Raw genomic sequence first — 12,224 nt, forward strand, 5'->3', positions numbered from 1 at the left:
TCAGGTTCAGCAGGCATTGCCCCTCCAAGCACTGATCCTTTTGTGCTCCCACCAGGTCAGTTCAGCCCAGACCCTGTGGAAGCAGATCCCCCCCAGACAGCAGCCACAGGGAATGCAGAGATCTAAACAGTGGACTTCCTCCACTTCAAAAGCAGGGAGTTCTAAGCTACCCCCTCATGGTAAGAACTCACAATGACTCTCCTCCACCACCCCCTCCCCCTGCCCACCTTCACTTACCCCTAGGAGGAAAACTCTCCTTTCACGCAAGCACTTGGCCCACCATTACCAGTGACCGCTGGGTCCTCAATATAGTGTCCCAGGGATACAGATTTTCTTTCCACACCCTTCCAACTCTAAAGGGGTTCCCAGATCTGCCTCCAAACCAGTGGGCAGAGGCGCAAAAGCAAGTGCTTTCCATGCTCTCTATGAGAGCAATAGTGCACATTCCTGCAGAACGAACAGAAAGGCCAAGGCTTCTACTCTAGACTTTCTGGTACCCAGAAAAGCGGGCACCTGGCATCCCATCCTCGAACTAGCCATTCTAAACACCTTTCTGGTGATACCAAAAATCAGAATGCTCTCTCTCCAGCAGCTGCTACCCATGATCTCCAAGGATGCTTGGCTAGCCACCCTAGACCTAAAAGAGGCCTACCTCCACATTCCTATCGGGGAATCATGCAGGAAATATCTACGTTTCAGGACAGGATCTCTGCATTTTCAGTTCTCTGCACTTCCCTTTGGCTTATCTACTGCTCCCAGAGTTTTCACAAAATGTCTGGCTCTGGCCGTTGCCTTTTGCAAACAAAGGAATGTCCAGATTTACCCATACTTAGATGACTGCCTAATTCAGGCAGACAGCCAGGAAAAGCTGCTCAATCACCTGGTCTTTGTAAAGTCTCTACTGAACTCCCTGGGGTACACAATCAGCGAAAAGAAATCCAAACAAGTACCCACCTAAAGGATTATATTCCTGGGAGCAAGCCTGAACACAGCATCCCAGATGGCATTCCTTACACCAGAGAAGCAAACTTACCCGACAGCCTACTTCTCTCAACTAGCCAACAGACAGCAGTTATCTGCAAGGAAAGTCCTGCAAGCTCTGGGGTTTATGGCATCTTGCATTCTACTCATTCCATATGCCAGACTGCATATGAGGAAACTTCAGTGGCACCTAAAAAGCTTTTGGTGTCAACACTGTCAAGACCTTGAAACTCTTATACCCATGCTACCTTGCATCGGAAAATATTTTCTTTGGTGGGCAACAGCATGCTCCCACAACAAGGGACTACCTTTTTCACCACCCCCTGCCGCCCAGACCCTCACCACAGACGCATCAGACTATGCCTGGGTGCACACATTGACAGCAGGTGCATACATCGCCAATGGAGCCCACAGCAAATCCATCTACACATCAACCAAAAAGAGATAGATGTCCAGCACGCCTTGACAGCTTTCAAGCCCCTTCTTTCCCCAGGGGCTCTCCTGATCAAAACAAACACCACTGTGATGTGGTCTATCAACAAGCAGGGAGGGACTTACCTTCTATGCAGGCTGGCCATGACCCTTTGCCACACAGCCTCTGCCATGCAGCTCCACCTGTTAGCCTCTGCCATGCAGCTCCACCTGTTAGCACAATTCCTGCCAGATTCTCTAAACTCTCTGGCAGACCACTTAAGCAGAAATCTTCTGGACCCACACAAGTGGCAGCTAGACAAAAGAACCTTCACCCTAATAACTCAGAAATGGGGCACTCTGAAGGTCAACCTCTTTGTCTCCCACACCAATCATCAGCTCAGTAAGTTCTGCACCATGGAGCATTACTGCATGTCTTGGAAAGTGGATGTTCTGTCCTTCCCCTGGGTCAATCTATCGGTCTGTGCCTTTCCTTCACTACCTCTCATCCCCAGGGTACTGCTCAAAATAAGGGAGGAAAAACCAAGGACAATTCTTATTGCTCCAGACTGGCCTCACCAGCAATGGTACCCACTGTATCCAAAATTGCAGACCCTCAATTTGCAAGCTTGGCTTATTCCCGTAACCCCCGATCAATCTGCCAGCCTCAGCAAACATGTTCTAGATGTTATACATGAGGTCAGACGCCCTAGCACTAGGAAGTCTTATGCTGACAAATGGAAAAGATTTTGCACCTGGATTCAGGCTAAGGGAGCTGATACGGCACAGCCCTCCCTCCCTCTCATCCTGGATTACTTGGCTGACCTGCTACAGAGTGGTCTCTCTTTTCCTTGTATTAAAATTCATGCCTCTGCTATCTCTGCTCATTTCCCCACTGAGCAGCCCCTTTTCTCACCCCTTCTGATCAAACAATTCCTAAGAGGGGCTAGCAACTTGAGGCCACTCAGAAGAGCACCAACCCCAGCTTGGGACCTAAACTGTGTGTTGGAAAAGCTCACCCTGCCCCCCTTCGAACCAGCATCTTCAGCAGAGCTAAAATTTCTCTCCTGGAAGACAGCTTTCCTTCTGGACATCACTTCAGCCAGAAGGGTCTCCAAGCTACAAGCACTCATGGCTGTGGAGCCCTTCATCATCATCCATGCTGACAGGGTTTCCCTCAGGACTAACCCATCCTTCATGCCCAAAGTGGTATCCATTGTCAACCAATCCATTCATTTTCCCACCTTTTTCCCTAACCCACAGAACAAGGGGGAAAGGATCCTGCGCATTCTAAATGTGCACAGACAACTCAGATTGTATCTAGACAGGACTAAATTCCTCAGAAAGTCTGATCAATTGCTGGTTAGCTTTGCTGCAGGGGCAGAGGGCAAAGCCATCTCCATACAAACAATTTCCAAATGGATAGCACACTGCATCCATTTCTGCTACAAACAACACGGAAAGCCTCCCCCTAAGGGGGTCAGGACCTCACTACACCAGAGCAGCCTCCACCTCTGCAGCTTTCCTCAGGGACATCCTGGAGGCTGCCAACTGGACATCTGTTCACACTTTTACCAAACGTTACCACCTGCTTTTCCTCTCCAAATCCAGGCAGGGTTTGCCTCTGCAGTCTTGCAGGGCATCCTAGCCAGCCCCAAGTCTCCTTGACTGCCTCCACCCTTTTCTACAGCTTTGGGAATCAACCCAAATGTGATGACTGCAACAGTGAAACATGAAGAACATAGTACAGTTGTGTACACTTACCATAAATGTAGATGTTCGAGTGTATTCACTGTTGCAGAACTGGTTTCCCTCCCTCAACCCCCTTTTCTTTCTTTCCTCTCCTTACAAGGGACATTTTGGTATTTACTTTCTACTGGTGGGGTTCTTCCACCAGAACCCTGCTTGGGGGCTCCTGACAGGGCAAGAAAAACTGATGTAATGGCGTCAGCTGCCTTACTTACATTATACTACTAACGACCCAACGTCAGTCCTGAAGCGACAGCAACCGACTCAGAAATACTAAGCCTCTGGTATTCGGGCCTGCTGGGGGCTACCCTGGCAGGGATAACCCAAATGTGATGACTGCAACAGTGGATACACTTGAACATCTATATTTATAGTAAGTGTACACAACTGTACTTTCCCATGGCCCCCTCTTTTGTCTTTAGGTATAATATCTATAACAAAAAATGTAAAATTGGCTGATGTACATGAAGTTCTGTGTTGATATAAAGCATTTTTGGAATTCTTAATTTTAACATCATACATATGTTCATATATTCTCTTACGGAGTTTCCTTTCCATTTTGCCCCCATAAAATACATCACAGACCCCACATAATGCCAAATAATCCACCCCACTAGTATTGCAAGAAGCTTGTCCTCACAATTGACCATCCTGTTCCTTGCAGCAGTGTAAACATAGTCACTATTTAAAACATATGGACACTGGACAAAATCCACACCTATAAGTACCCCTTTTAGTTGAATCATTAACACCAGCTACATCCCTCTTCCTCTGAATTAAATCCTTGATATTGAAATTTTTCCTAAAAATGCAATTAAAGGGCTCACCAAAAATGTCCAAATCTGGCAAGCTACCAAACCTGTTCTATTTGCTAACCGTTACATGGTGAATGACTCCTGCGTCACCATTAAAACATGTCACGAATGCCCTTTCAAATGAATTTGATGATGTTGGAACACTGTCTGCTTCTACTCTGTTCATTTCTTTCCTTCCTAAAAGGGAGGCAAACATATCCCCTCTACCTTTAAGGACCTTTTCTTTAACGTCCTGAATCAAGTATACCTGATGACCCCTTTATTTAAACAACTTTTTGCAAAAAAATCACAATTTAAGTCTTCTTCCTTGGAGGACATCCTGCTACCCCTCACCAGCTGCCCTTTGACTATCCCTCTTTTCTGATAAAAAGGATGGGCGCTGGTGAAATACAGATGTGAATTGGAAAATATGTCTTTCCTATACACTGTAGACTTAAACCTTCCTTGATGCTTATGAATGGTAAGGTCTAAGTAATTCATCTTCTTGTCATTAATAGTACAGGTGAACTTTAGATTAAATTTCAGAGACTACAAATTTTTTAAAAAAATCAAAAAACGTATCTTTTGGTTCAGTCCAAAACAAACGAATGTCATCCAGGTAGTGCCTATATGGATTCCAACATCCCACATATTGGAAATTAAAACTGAATTTTTGTTCCCAAATGGATAAAATAATGGCATACATAGGCGCACATATGGCTCCCATCGCCACTTCCTTGATTTTTCAGAAAAATTCACCCTCAAAATTAATGAAATTATTTTTCAAGACCAATTGTATCAAGGTAAGACCAGTACAAAACTCGTCTTGCGAAAATATACCTTTTTCCACTAACAAGTCCTCCAACCATAACATACTCTCTTCATTGGGGATACAAGTAAATAAGTCAACAATATCTATGGTAATGATTAACATATCCTCCAGATATAAACCTGATTTAATTTGCTTGAGTAAGTCCTAGGAATAATGATCTGTACTAGTCAAGCAGAAGGGCTTTAACTTAACATCTAAATACTTAGCCAGTGGTGCAGTAACGGAACCCTCCGTTGCCACAATAGGCCTGGGGGGGGGGGGGGTCCATAACATTGTTATGCACCTTGGGTATACCAAAAATACATCTGATGAAGTCTTGGTTTGGACGAAAACGCAGTATTTGGTGGGCGTTTCTGTATTTTATCATGGTTTGTGCTTTCCACTTTGTGTTTCTGAACAATAAACCTGATTTTATGTGGACTGAGTGTTGGATTTCCATCACAGTGCCATTCCACCATAAAGAAAATACTTTGACCTAGGCTAATGGTGTCTGCCAGATGACCCTTGTCCCGGTGATGGGGAATGAAGAGGCATTTTGAAGGCGGGGGACTGATGATCTGCAGGTAGTGGTGGCAAAAACCCTCAAAAAAAAAAAAAAAAACAGTCCTCAAATTGTAGTGATTTGGAGCTCATTTGTGTTGAAAAGATGCATTAATGTGACAGTCTCTCATCCAGTTACCTTAACAGGTAGTCACAGAGAATGCAACAGCATTTTTGTATATGAATTAGCAGGGAGGTGCCTGATGTTGCTATCTGTACAGACTAGTGATTTTTGCTAAGTAAACTCTAGGTTTCTTAATGCCTTCTGACCACAGCTTTGTAGCAGACAATTCAAGAAGGTCCAGGATAGTTACAAAAGTTAATGCGCCCAGGGCTTTTCTGACAGTAACACAGGGATGGACTGACCCAGTCCTGGATATTTTTACCTTAAAAATTCAACAGTCAGACAAAAAATCTGCACTTGGTACCCTTGAAAGACAAGTGGGCAGGCAGTGTCTTTTCTTTTCCCACAGATAAGAAGCCTCCTGTTTGCCTTCCTTCCTTTTCCCATAATCCCAAGTGCCTTATTAGAAGCATGGATAGACTAAGCCTTGGCCAAGACAGCCATGTTTCTCTTAGCTAGTGCAGCTGAGCAGGAGGGCCCAGTCCTTTTTTCCCCATTTCTGTGCTCTCCTAACCTAGGAAAAGGGAGGTTTTTGGTGAACCTAAACCTGACCAACATCAGCCAGATACGCTTCTATGACACTGCTTTATTGCCTAAGGGAGAGTAGGAAAGCTAGCACTAGATCGTTTTAACTGTGAAAAGAGGAGAAAATTCTCCTTCTGGTGTGCTACCGTCTCCAGAATAGTATGCGTTACAAATCTGTTGAAATAGTTTTCTGCTCTAGCAGCATACCCTCTCTGGTTGTACAACAAGGCTGTTTCTAATTGACATACTGCATCTTACTCGTCCTAAAAGCAGTTCCATCCCTAGGGGATCTTGAATCTTGTGATGAAAGAGTTAATACTTCCTTATTTTAACCTAGGACTCCACCCATCAAATTTCTATCATGGAAGATACTTCTTTTGGCTGCATTTAACTTGTGTAGAGGAATTTCTGAGCTCCAAATCATTATGGCCAAGAAATTATCCGTGTTTTCTCAAAAGGTCAGGATTAACCTCAGGAAAGTCTGTATGTTTATGGTGGTGTCAGACCTGTCACTGAACCAAGTTGTACATCTCGCAGTATCGTATCTTGATGCTCAGAACAAAGGAAAAAAATAATATATTTGCTAGCTATGCATAGCCAGCATCTGTATTGTTTTGTACATTACTGAAGATGTCAGATGGTCCAACCAGTTCGTTGCACAGTACATTCTAGGTAAACTGGGTTGATCAGTATAGATAAAATGTATCCAAGTGTTTCTCATTTTGAGTCACGTCATCACCTTCTGCTTATTTATACCTTGGTAAAACACTGAGATAACGAGTAGCAGTCCAGTCTACCAAGCAGTCTTCCTCAGTAATGTTCTTGCTCAAAGTGTTTATGAAGCCGCTGTTTGAACAAATACCCGTTGTACAAGCTTTCATAGGTTATTAGAAGGTTAATAGGCTAATTACCCTGGAGCCCTTACAAACCTAGCCATATTTATCCCGAGTTGCCCCAGTTGTCAGTGGTTGGGTGAGTGAAGTTTGCAGAGGTAAGGGGTCTATGGTAATTAATAACGACTTTGTTGGTCCAGGAGGGACATGGGTACCACCCCAAGAGTGAATTTGAGGTCACCCATCCATTGAACTGGGTTGCGTTTGAAGAGGGTCAGGAAAGGGCTCTCTTTCACAAGAATTGGAAGCTTGTTCCAGAGAAGTGTCAGTCTCTGGGAGATGTATCCGTCTCTTCAGCATAACCTGTTTGTCAGAGGCTAGGTTAAAATCCCTGGAGCAAGTGACTCTTGTGCAGTTTGATTTACAAATGTGTAGCATTTCTGTTAGGGCTATCTCAGAGACTTCCCTGTAAGCCAGGCACAGGTCATCCCTTAGCAATCTGTAGGAGATGGAATACAATGATAAGAATGGGTCAAGTTTTAAATATGCTGTTTTGCCAGGGGTATGTCTGCAGTCTCTTTCTCAGAATGAATGGATGTTGGTGCTCTTTCCATGGATATGATTCTACTTTAAGTAGTGATCTGTATAACAGCTATAGTATAGTTGTGTGAGCACATTCACTGTAACAGTAAATTTTCAAGAATAGGGGATCACTGCTGCATTGTAGGCTCCAAAATTCATTTCCACAAGTCATTCGAGGGCATAACCTTGAATAGTTTTTCAAATGGAGGAATCGGCAAAAAGAAAGCTGTGACCAGGCTTTGCACCGAAGAAATTTCTTTAATGACACGAGTTCACAAAAATAGAGATCACAAAGTGATTTCATATTAAGTTAAAACTTCATGCAGTGATCTCTATTTTTGTGAACTCTCATGTCATTAAAGAAATTTCTTTGGTTTGAAGCCTTGTGACAGCGTTCTTTTTGTTGATTCCTACAGTTCGTGAAATGCTTGTCTTACAAATTTTCAGATGTTAAGACAGCTGACTAATAGCAAAATGGCAAAGGTATGTGTAAAATGGTAAGTAATGAGAAGTAAGGAGATGAAGGGGATATTGCTTTTTACTCTTTCTGCACTAAAAATCTTGAAAGCCCTTAAATTAGTGTAAAGGGAGTCTCTCCAAAAGCAGAAAAGTTAAGTCCCTTAAATCAGGAGGCAGATGGAGGACTGGGGCAAAAGTTTGTCTCTAAACAGGACACGTACTGCAACCTATTCATCAAAAAAGAAATTGTTGATGAAGGCTGCTCTAACTTTTAACTATACATCACACAGAGATCTTTGTTCTGAGTACTCACAACTGCAGTGCCATTGAAGGAAATCTCTTTGAACAGGCCTGACAGCTGTTACCACTTGTTTATTTAGTTCTTGTGGGCTGCTGTGGGGAGTGTAGATGTGTTTCTGTAGTGTGTACCAGCAATACCCTTCTTTCACCCTTATAGCTGAGGAATTCCTTTGTGACCTCTGAATAAAGGAACAGAGTACAAGTGTCTGCCCTACTGTTTTTTTACATTTGGAATGTGGTTGGAAGAGACTTTTGGCAGAAGATTTGCTCCACAGGTTGAAATCATTGAAGACTGTACTGTTTGATATGTACCTCTCAAGACATCTGCAACAACTGGAAATGCCGCAGAAATACCTCACTAAAAGAATCACAGGCCTAAAGCAGATGCCCTATGCTGACAGTCTAAAAAAAAAAAAAAAAACTCCTATACTCTGTCGCATATCGTCTACTCAGAGGCGATCTCTGTTTAACATACAAGTCCATGTCAAACCCAGAGCTGTTGGACATCCGACACTTAAAGAAATCCCAATCCCTCAGAGATGCACACTCCAGGGATCTAAACCTTGTCATTACAATGAACAAAACATGCTGGAGGGATAGGTTCCTGACCCAGAAACTCCCCAGACTCTGGAGTAGACTGCCCATACATGTCAAGCAGAGCGCCTCTTTGGCCCTCTTGAAAAGAAACCTTGATGGTTGGATGGGAAATAGGAAATTCATCCCGGGGATCATGTCAGTCGCCCTGCTAGATGGGTCCAGGGAAGTAAATACTGTGGGAAGAAATAGCCAGGGAATTGTTATGGCTAGGCTTGTATAGGCCCTAGGGCCAATAGCCTAGTACCAACCTATGAAATAACCATCCAACTGTGAGCATTTGCAACTGTTAATTTACTGACTTAAGATCCTTTAGTAATTTCTTGTTTATTTAGTAGTTAGTGATGAATATAGTTTACTCTTTGTGGATACTTTCAGCTATTACCAGGAGCAGGAGTTACAGAACAGTTGCAGAGGCCAAGTTGCAGCATGTGCAAGCAGTTTGAAGAAATGGGCCTAGAATTTTCTCAATGTTCTCTGTCTAAACTGATCTTGCAAACAATTGGTGATTTATGTACTGTTCAATATATTTCTGCGTGATGTAGCCATGGGCTTGTACTTGAAAATCATGTATTTGAATCAGTGTTCTAATCTGGTCAACAAAAGATGTAAAGATCTTAAAATTATCATAGTGTTGGTGGTATGTCAGTTAATGTTTGTATTACTTTCCTTTCCAGGTGAATTGATAATATGTTTTGCTCAATTTATTTCCTTTCTTGGACTTGAAATTACTTCTTACCAATAGAGTATTTTCTCCTGAAATTTATGTTATAGGTGGCGTTTTATGCGTTTCTGCTGTTGGATTTTTATGGAAGAGTGTGCTGATTTGTTTATAGTGATGGTTGTTTTTGTCATGGAAAAAAAAAATCATACATTAGTTTGTAGGTTCCTCTATTTGCTGTAAAGAGACTTTATAGTTTTTATCATCTTTTCTGTTCATTTTTTTCTTGGTAGGAACCTACTGCCCATCAGCCATGTCTGTATAGAAGAAGGAGAAAAACCAATGGTGCTTCTGCCTTTCATGAATTGGGGAAACTTGAAGCTGTTCCTTAGACAGTGCAAACTAGCAGAGGCCAACAATCCACAGGTATAGTCACTGAATTATGTTGCATTAATGTTCCAAGCAGGCTGGGAGGCAGCTTCTAAAAGAATAGCTCAATTTGTCATCACTGGAGCCATTGTTCTGTTATTTAGGGATCTTTTTTAAGGTCTAAGGATAGTCTTCTCTGAACCTTCTGGTGCTTCAGATTTTGTAGCCTGAGGTGGCATCCTCCCACTCAAAAAAAGGAAGTTTCTGCCACTAACACTGTTACCTTTGCAGTTGCAGAAGCTAGTACTCTCATTGGAAGTGCCTTTTCTGCATTAGTAAACCATTACAAGCAATTATTACACCTCAAGAGGTTAAGATGTAGCTGCCTGTTAAATTTTAAGTATTTTTCCTACAGGTACATGATTTAATACTTCGCTGTCTCTGAACTTTAGGGAAAATACAATTTGATGCTCTTTGTGTAAGTCTTTTCTGCAGTCTTAACTTCATGGATCTCTTCCACAGGCAGAATTCTATGTCTCTCCAGTGTGTCAGAGCCTCCCTCCCCCTTACACTGACCATGCAGACATCATCACATCTCATTGTAAAGGCAAAAATAGACAAGTGGTCTCTACATCATGTCGTCCTTGCTATGTATTTCAGTACTGTCAAGATGTTCATTAGTCCAACAGGCCGGACTACAAGTGGAAGAACACCAATAAGTACCATCTGAGGGATTCAGTTTCTCCAGTTATCTAGAGAGAGAGTGAGTTATTGAAGTAATTGTAGAAAATTTTGAGTTTTGAAGTTTGAATTTAATACCTCTGCTCGGGACTGAGCGTTCCCAAATGGAGGTTTGGTCTGGTATGCCTACTGGGCAAAGCAACTGTGCTTGGAAAAAAAATGTTTAATTTCAAGGACAAGCATGTGTGTGTGGTTCAGGCCTCGGCCACATTGTCACTCTATATCTGTAAAGAAATCGGGCCAAAAACCATTAAAGCCAGGATGGACACCATTCTAGCTCACCTAAACCATAAAAAGTTAGCTGCATTCCTGCTTTGTACATCAATCTTATTGGAAAGCACTTTTCCAGATGTCCACCCATGGAAGTCTTGCATTAGGCCTGAGGAGCCAGGGGATACTGTAGGGCTGTCTGTCTGAGGGCACCTGTAATGTGATGGTACTCTCAAGGTTAGCATTTGAGGAGTTGTCTACCCTGACAAAGCCCCTAAGGAGTCCATCATATCAAACTTTTCAGGTACTTCAGAAGGCAGATATATCCATCAGAGTCTACTCACTGAAACTTGGAGAGGAACCTGATAAAGCAGGTGGGAAACTATTTACATCTGATTAACAGTAGACAACAGTGAATGCACCATTGACTGACTGGATTCCCACACTTGATTTAGATCACATACTTTGGTCAAATGCCCTCATGCAGAACCTGACAGACCTCAGCCAGAGATTTCACCTGCCTCACTGACACAATCCTCAGAATGATTCTCATTGAGCCAGATTTTTTTTTTTAACCCTTTCGTTGTGCTGGCAGACCGACCATGCCAGGGCATCAACATAGGGTGAGCTTCCTTTTAAGCTATGTAGGGTTCCTCCACCTGTCTTGGTGAAAGAGAGGAAGGATGCTCATCCATCAGCGAATAATTAAATTACAAACCAAGGAATAGAAAAAACAAAAAAGGAAAACTCCAAAATGGGTGCGTTCCGGACCAGCAGGTAACAGTTTCCAAATGCGGTAGCAAATACAACAAGATAACAAAGCAAAATGCCAAGAATGAAATTTCCACTTTAATTTAAGCTCTAAAACACAGGCTTTTCGTCACCTGACACGCCGACTTCTTCAGAAATAACATAAAAACATTTTAAAAATCAACCACATGGTTTAAATACAACATCGTAAAAGTCACCTGATTTACCTCGTTCACTCAAACCATTCAAAGTCCACTAAATCCCACATTCATATACTTAGATGTAAATGCTCGTTGTTTTAAGAAAATCCGCATCTACTATACCAAGTACACGAACTCTGAAATAACCCGTATATCCTAATATACCAAAACAGGTAAACAAAACAATTCTACGCGGTGAAACACCCTGAGAATAAAAAACACAACCTTTTGGTTAACCTGTGTAAAGCATATGAAATGCAATGTAAAACCAACTAATAAAATCCATCCTGACCGGTAATCCACTATAAATCACAGCAGGAATAATTAACAACACATCTATCCTAACCGGTATAATATTTATAACATCTTGTTAAACGTAGTAAATATTCACAATTAAATAAATAATGAATGTAAAATGCTACACAAATTAATACAACTTACCCTGGTCTGTGTTTTAATTTGGTTCACAAATAGTATATTAATGAGCACATGTCAATCTGACTGTTACAACAACTATAAGTAAAAGAAAATATAAGTGAAAAAATAAATAACACTTTTTGCCAGAATAA

At 42.1% G+C, this 12,224-nt stretch overlaps 1 protein-coding gene across 1 annotated transcript in view; it reads left to right on the forward strand.

The window, feature by feature from the left end:
* Positions 1-12,224, forward strand: part of RYK (receptor like tyrosine kinase) — a 1,434,429-nt gene that overhangs the window by 1,239,469 nt on the left and 182,736 nt on the right. The window contains exon 12 of the mRNA XM_044070454.1: positions 9,679-9,811. Within this exon, the coding sequence (XP_043926389.1) occupies positions 9,679-9,811 (133 nt within the window). The remainder of the gene's footprint in view (positions 1-9,678; positions 9,812-12,224) is intronic.

Source organism: Protopterus annectens, chromosome 4.part1 (assembly GCF_019279795.1).
Source record: "Protopterus annectens isolate FY-2018-M chromosome 4.part1, PAN1.0, whole genome shotgun sequence".
NCBI lineage: Eukaryota > Metazoa > Chordata > Ceratodontiformes > Protopteridae > Protopterus > Protopterus annectens.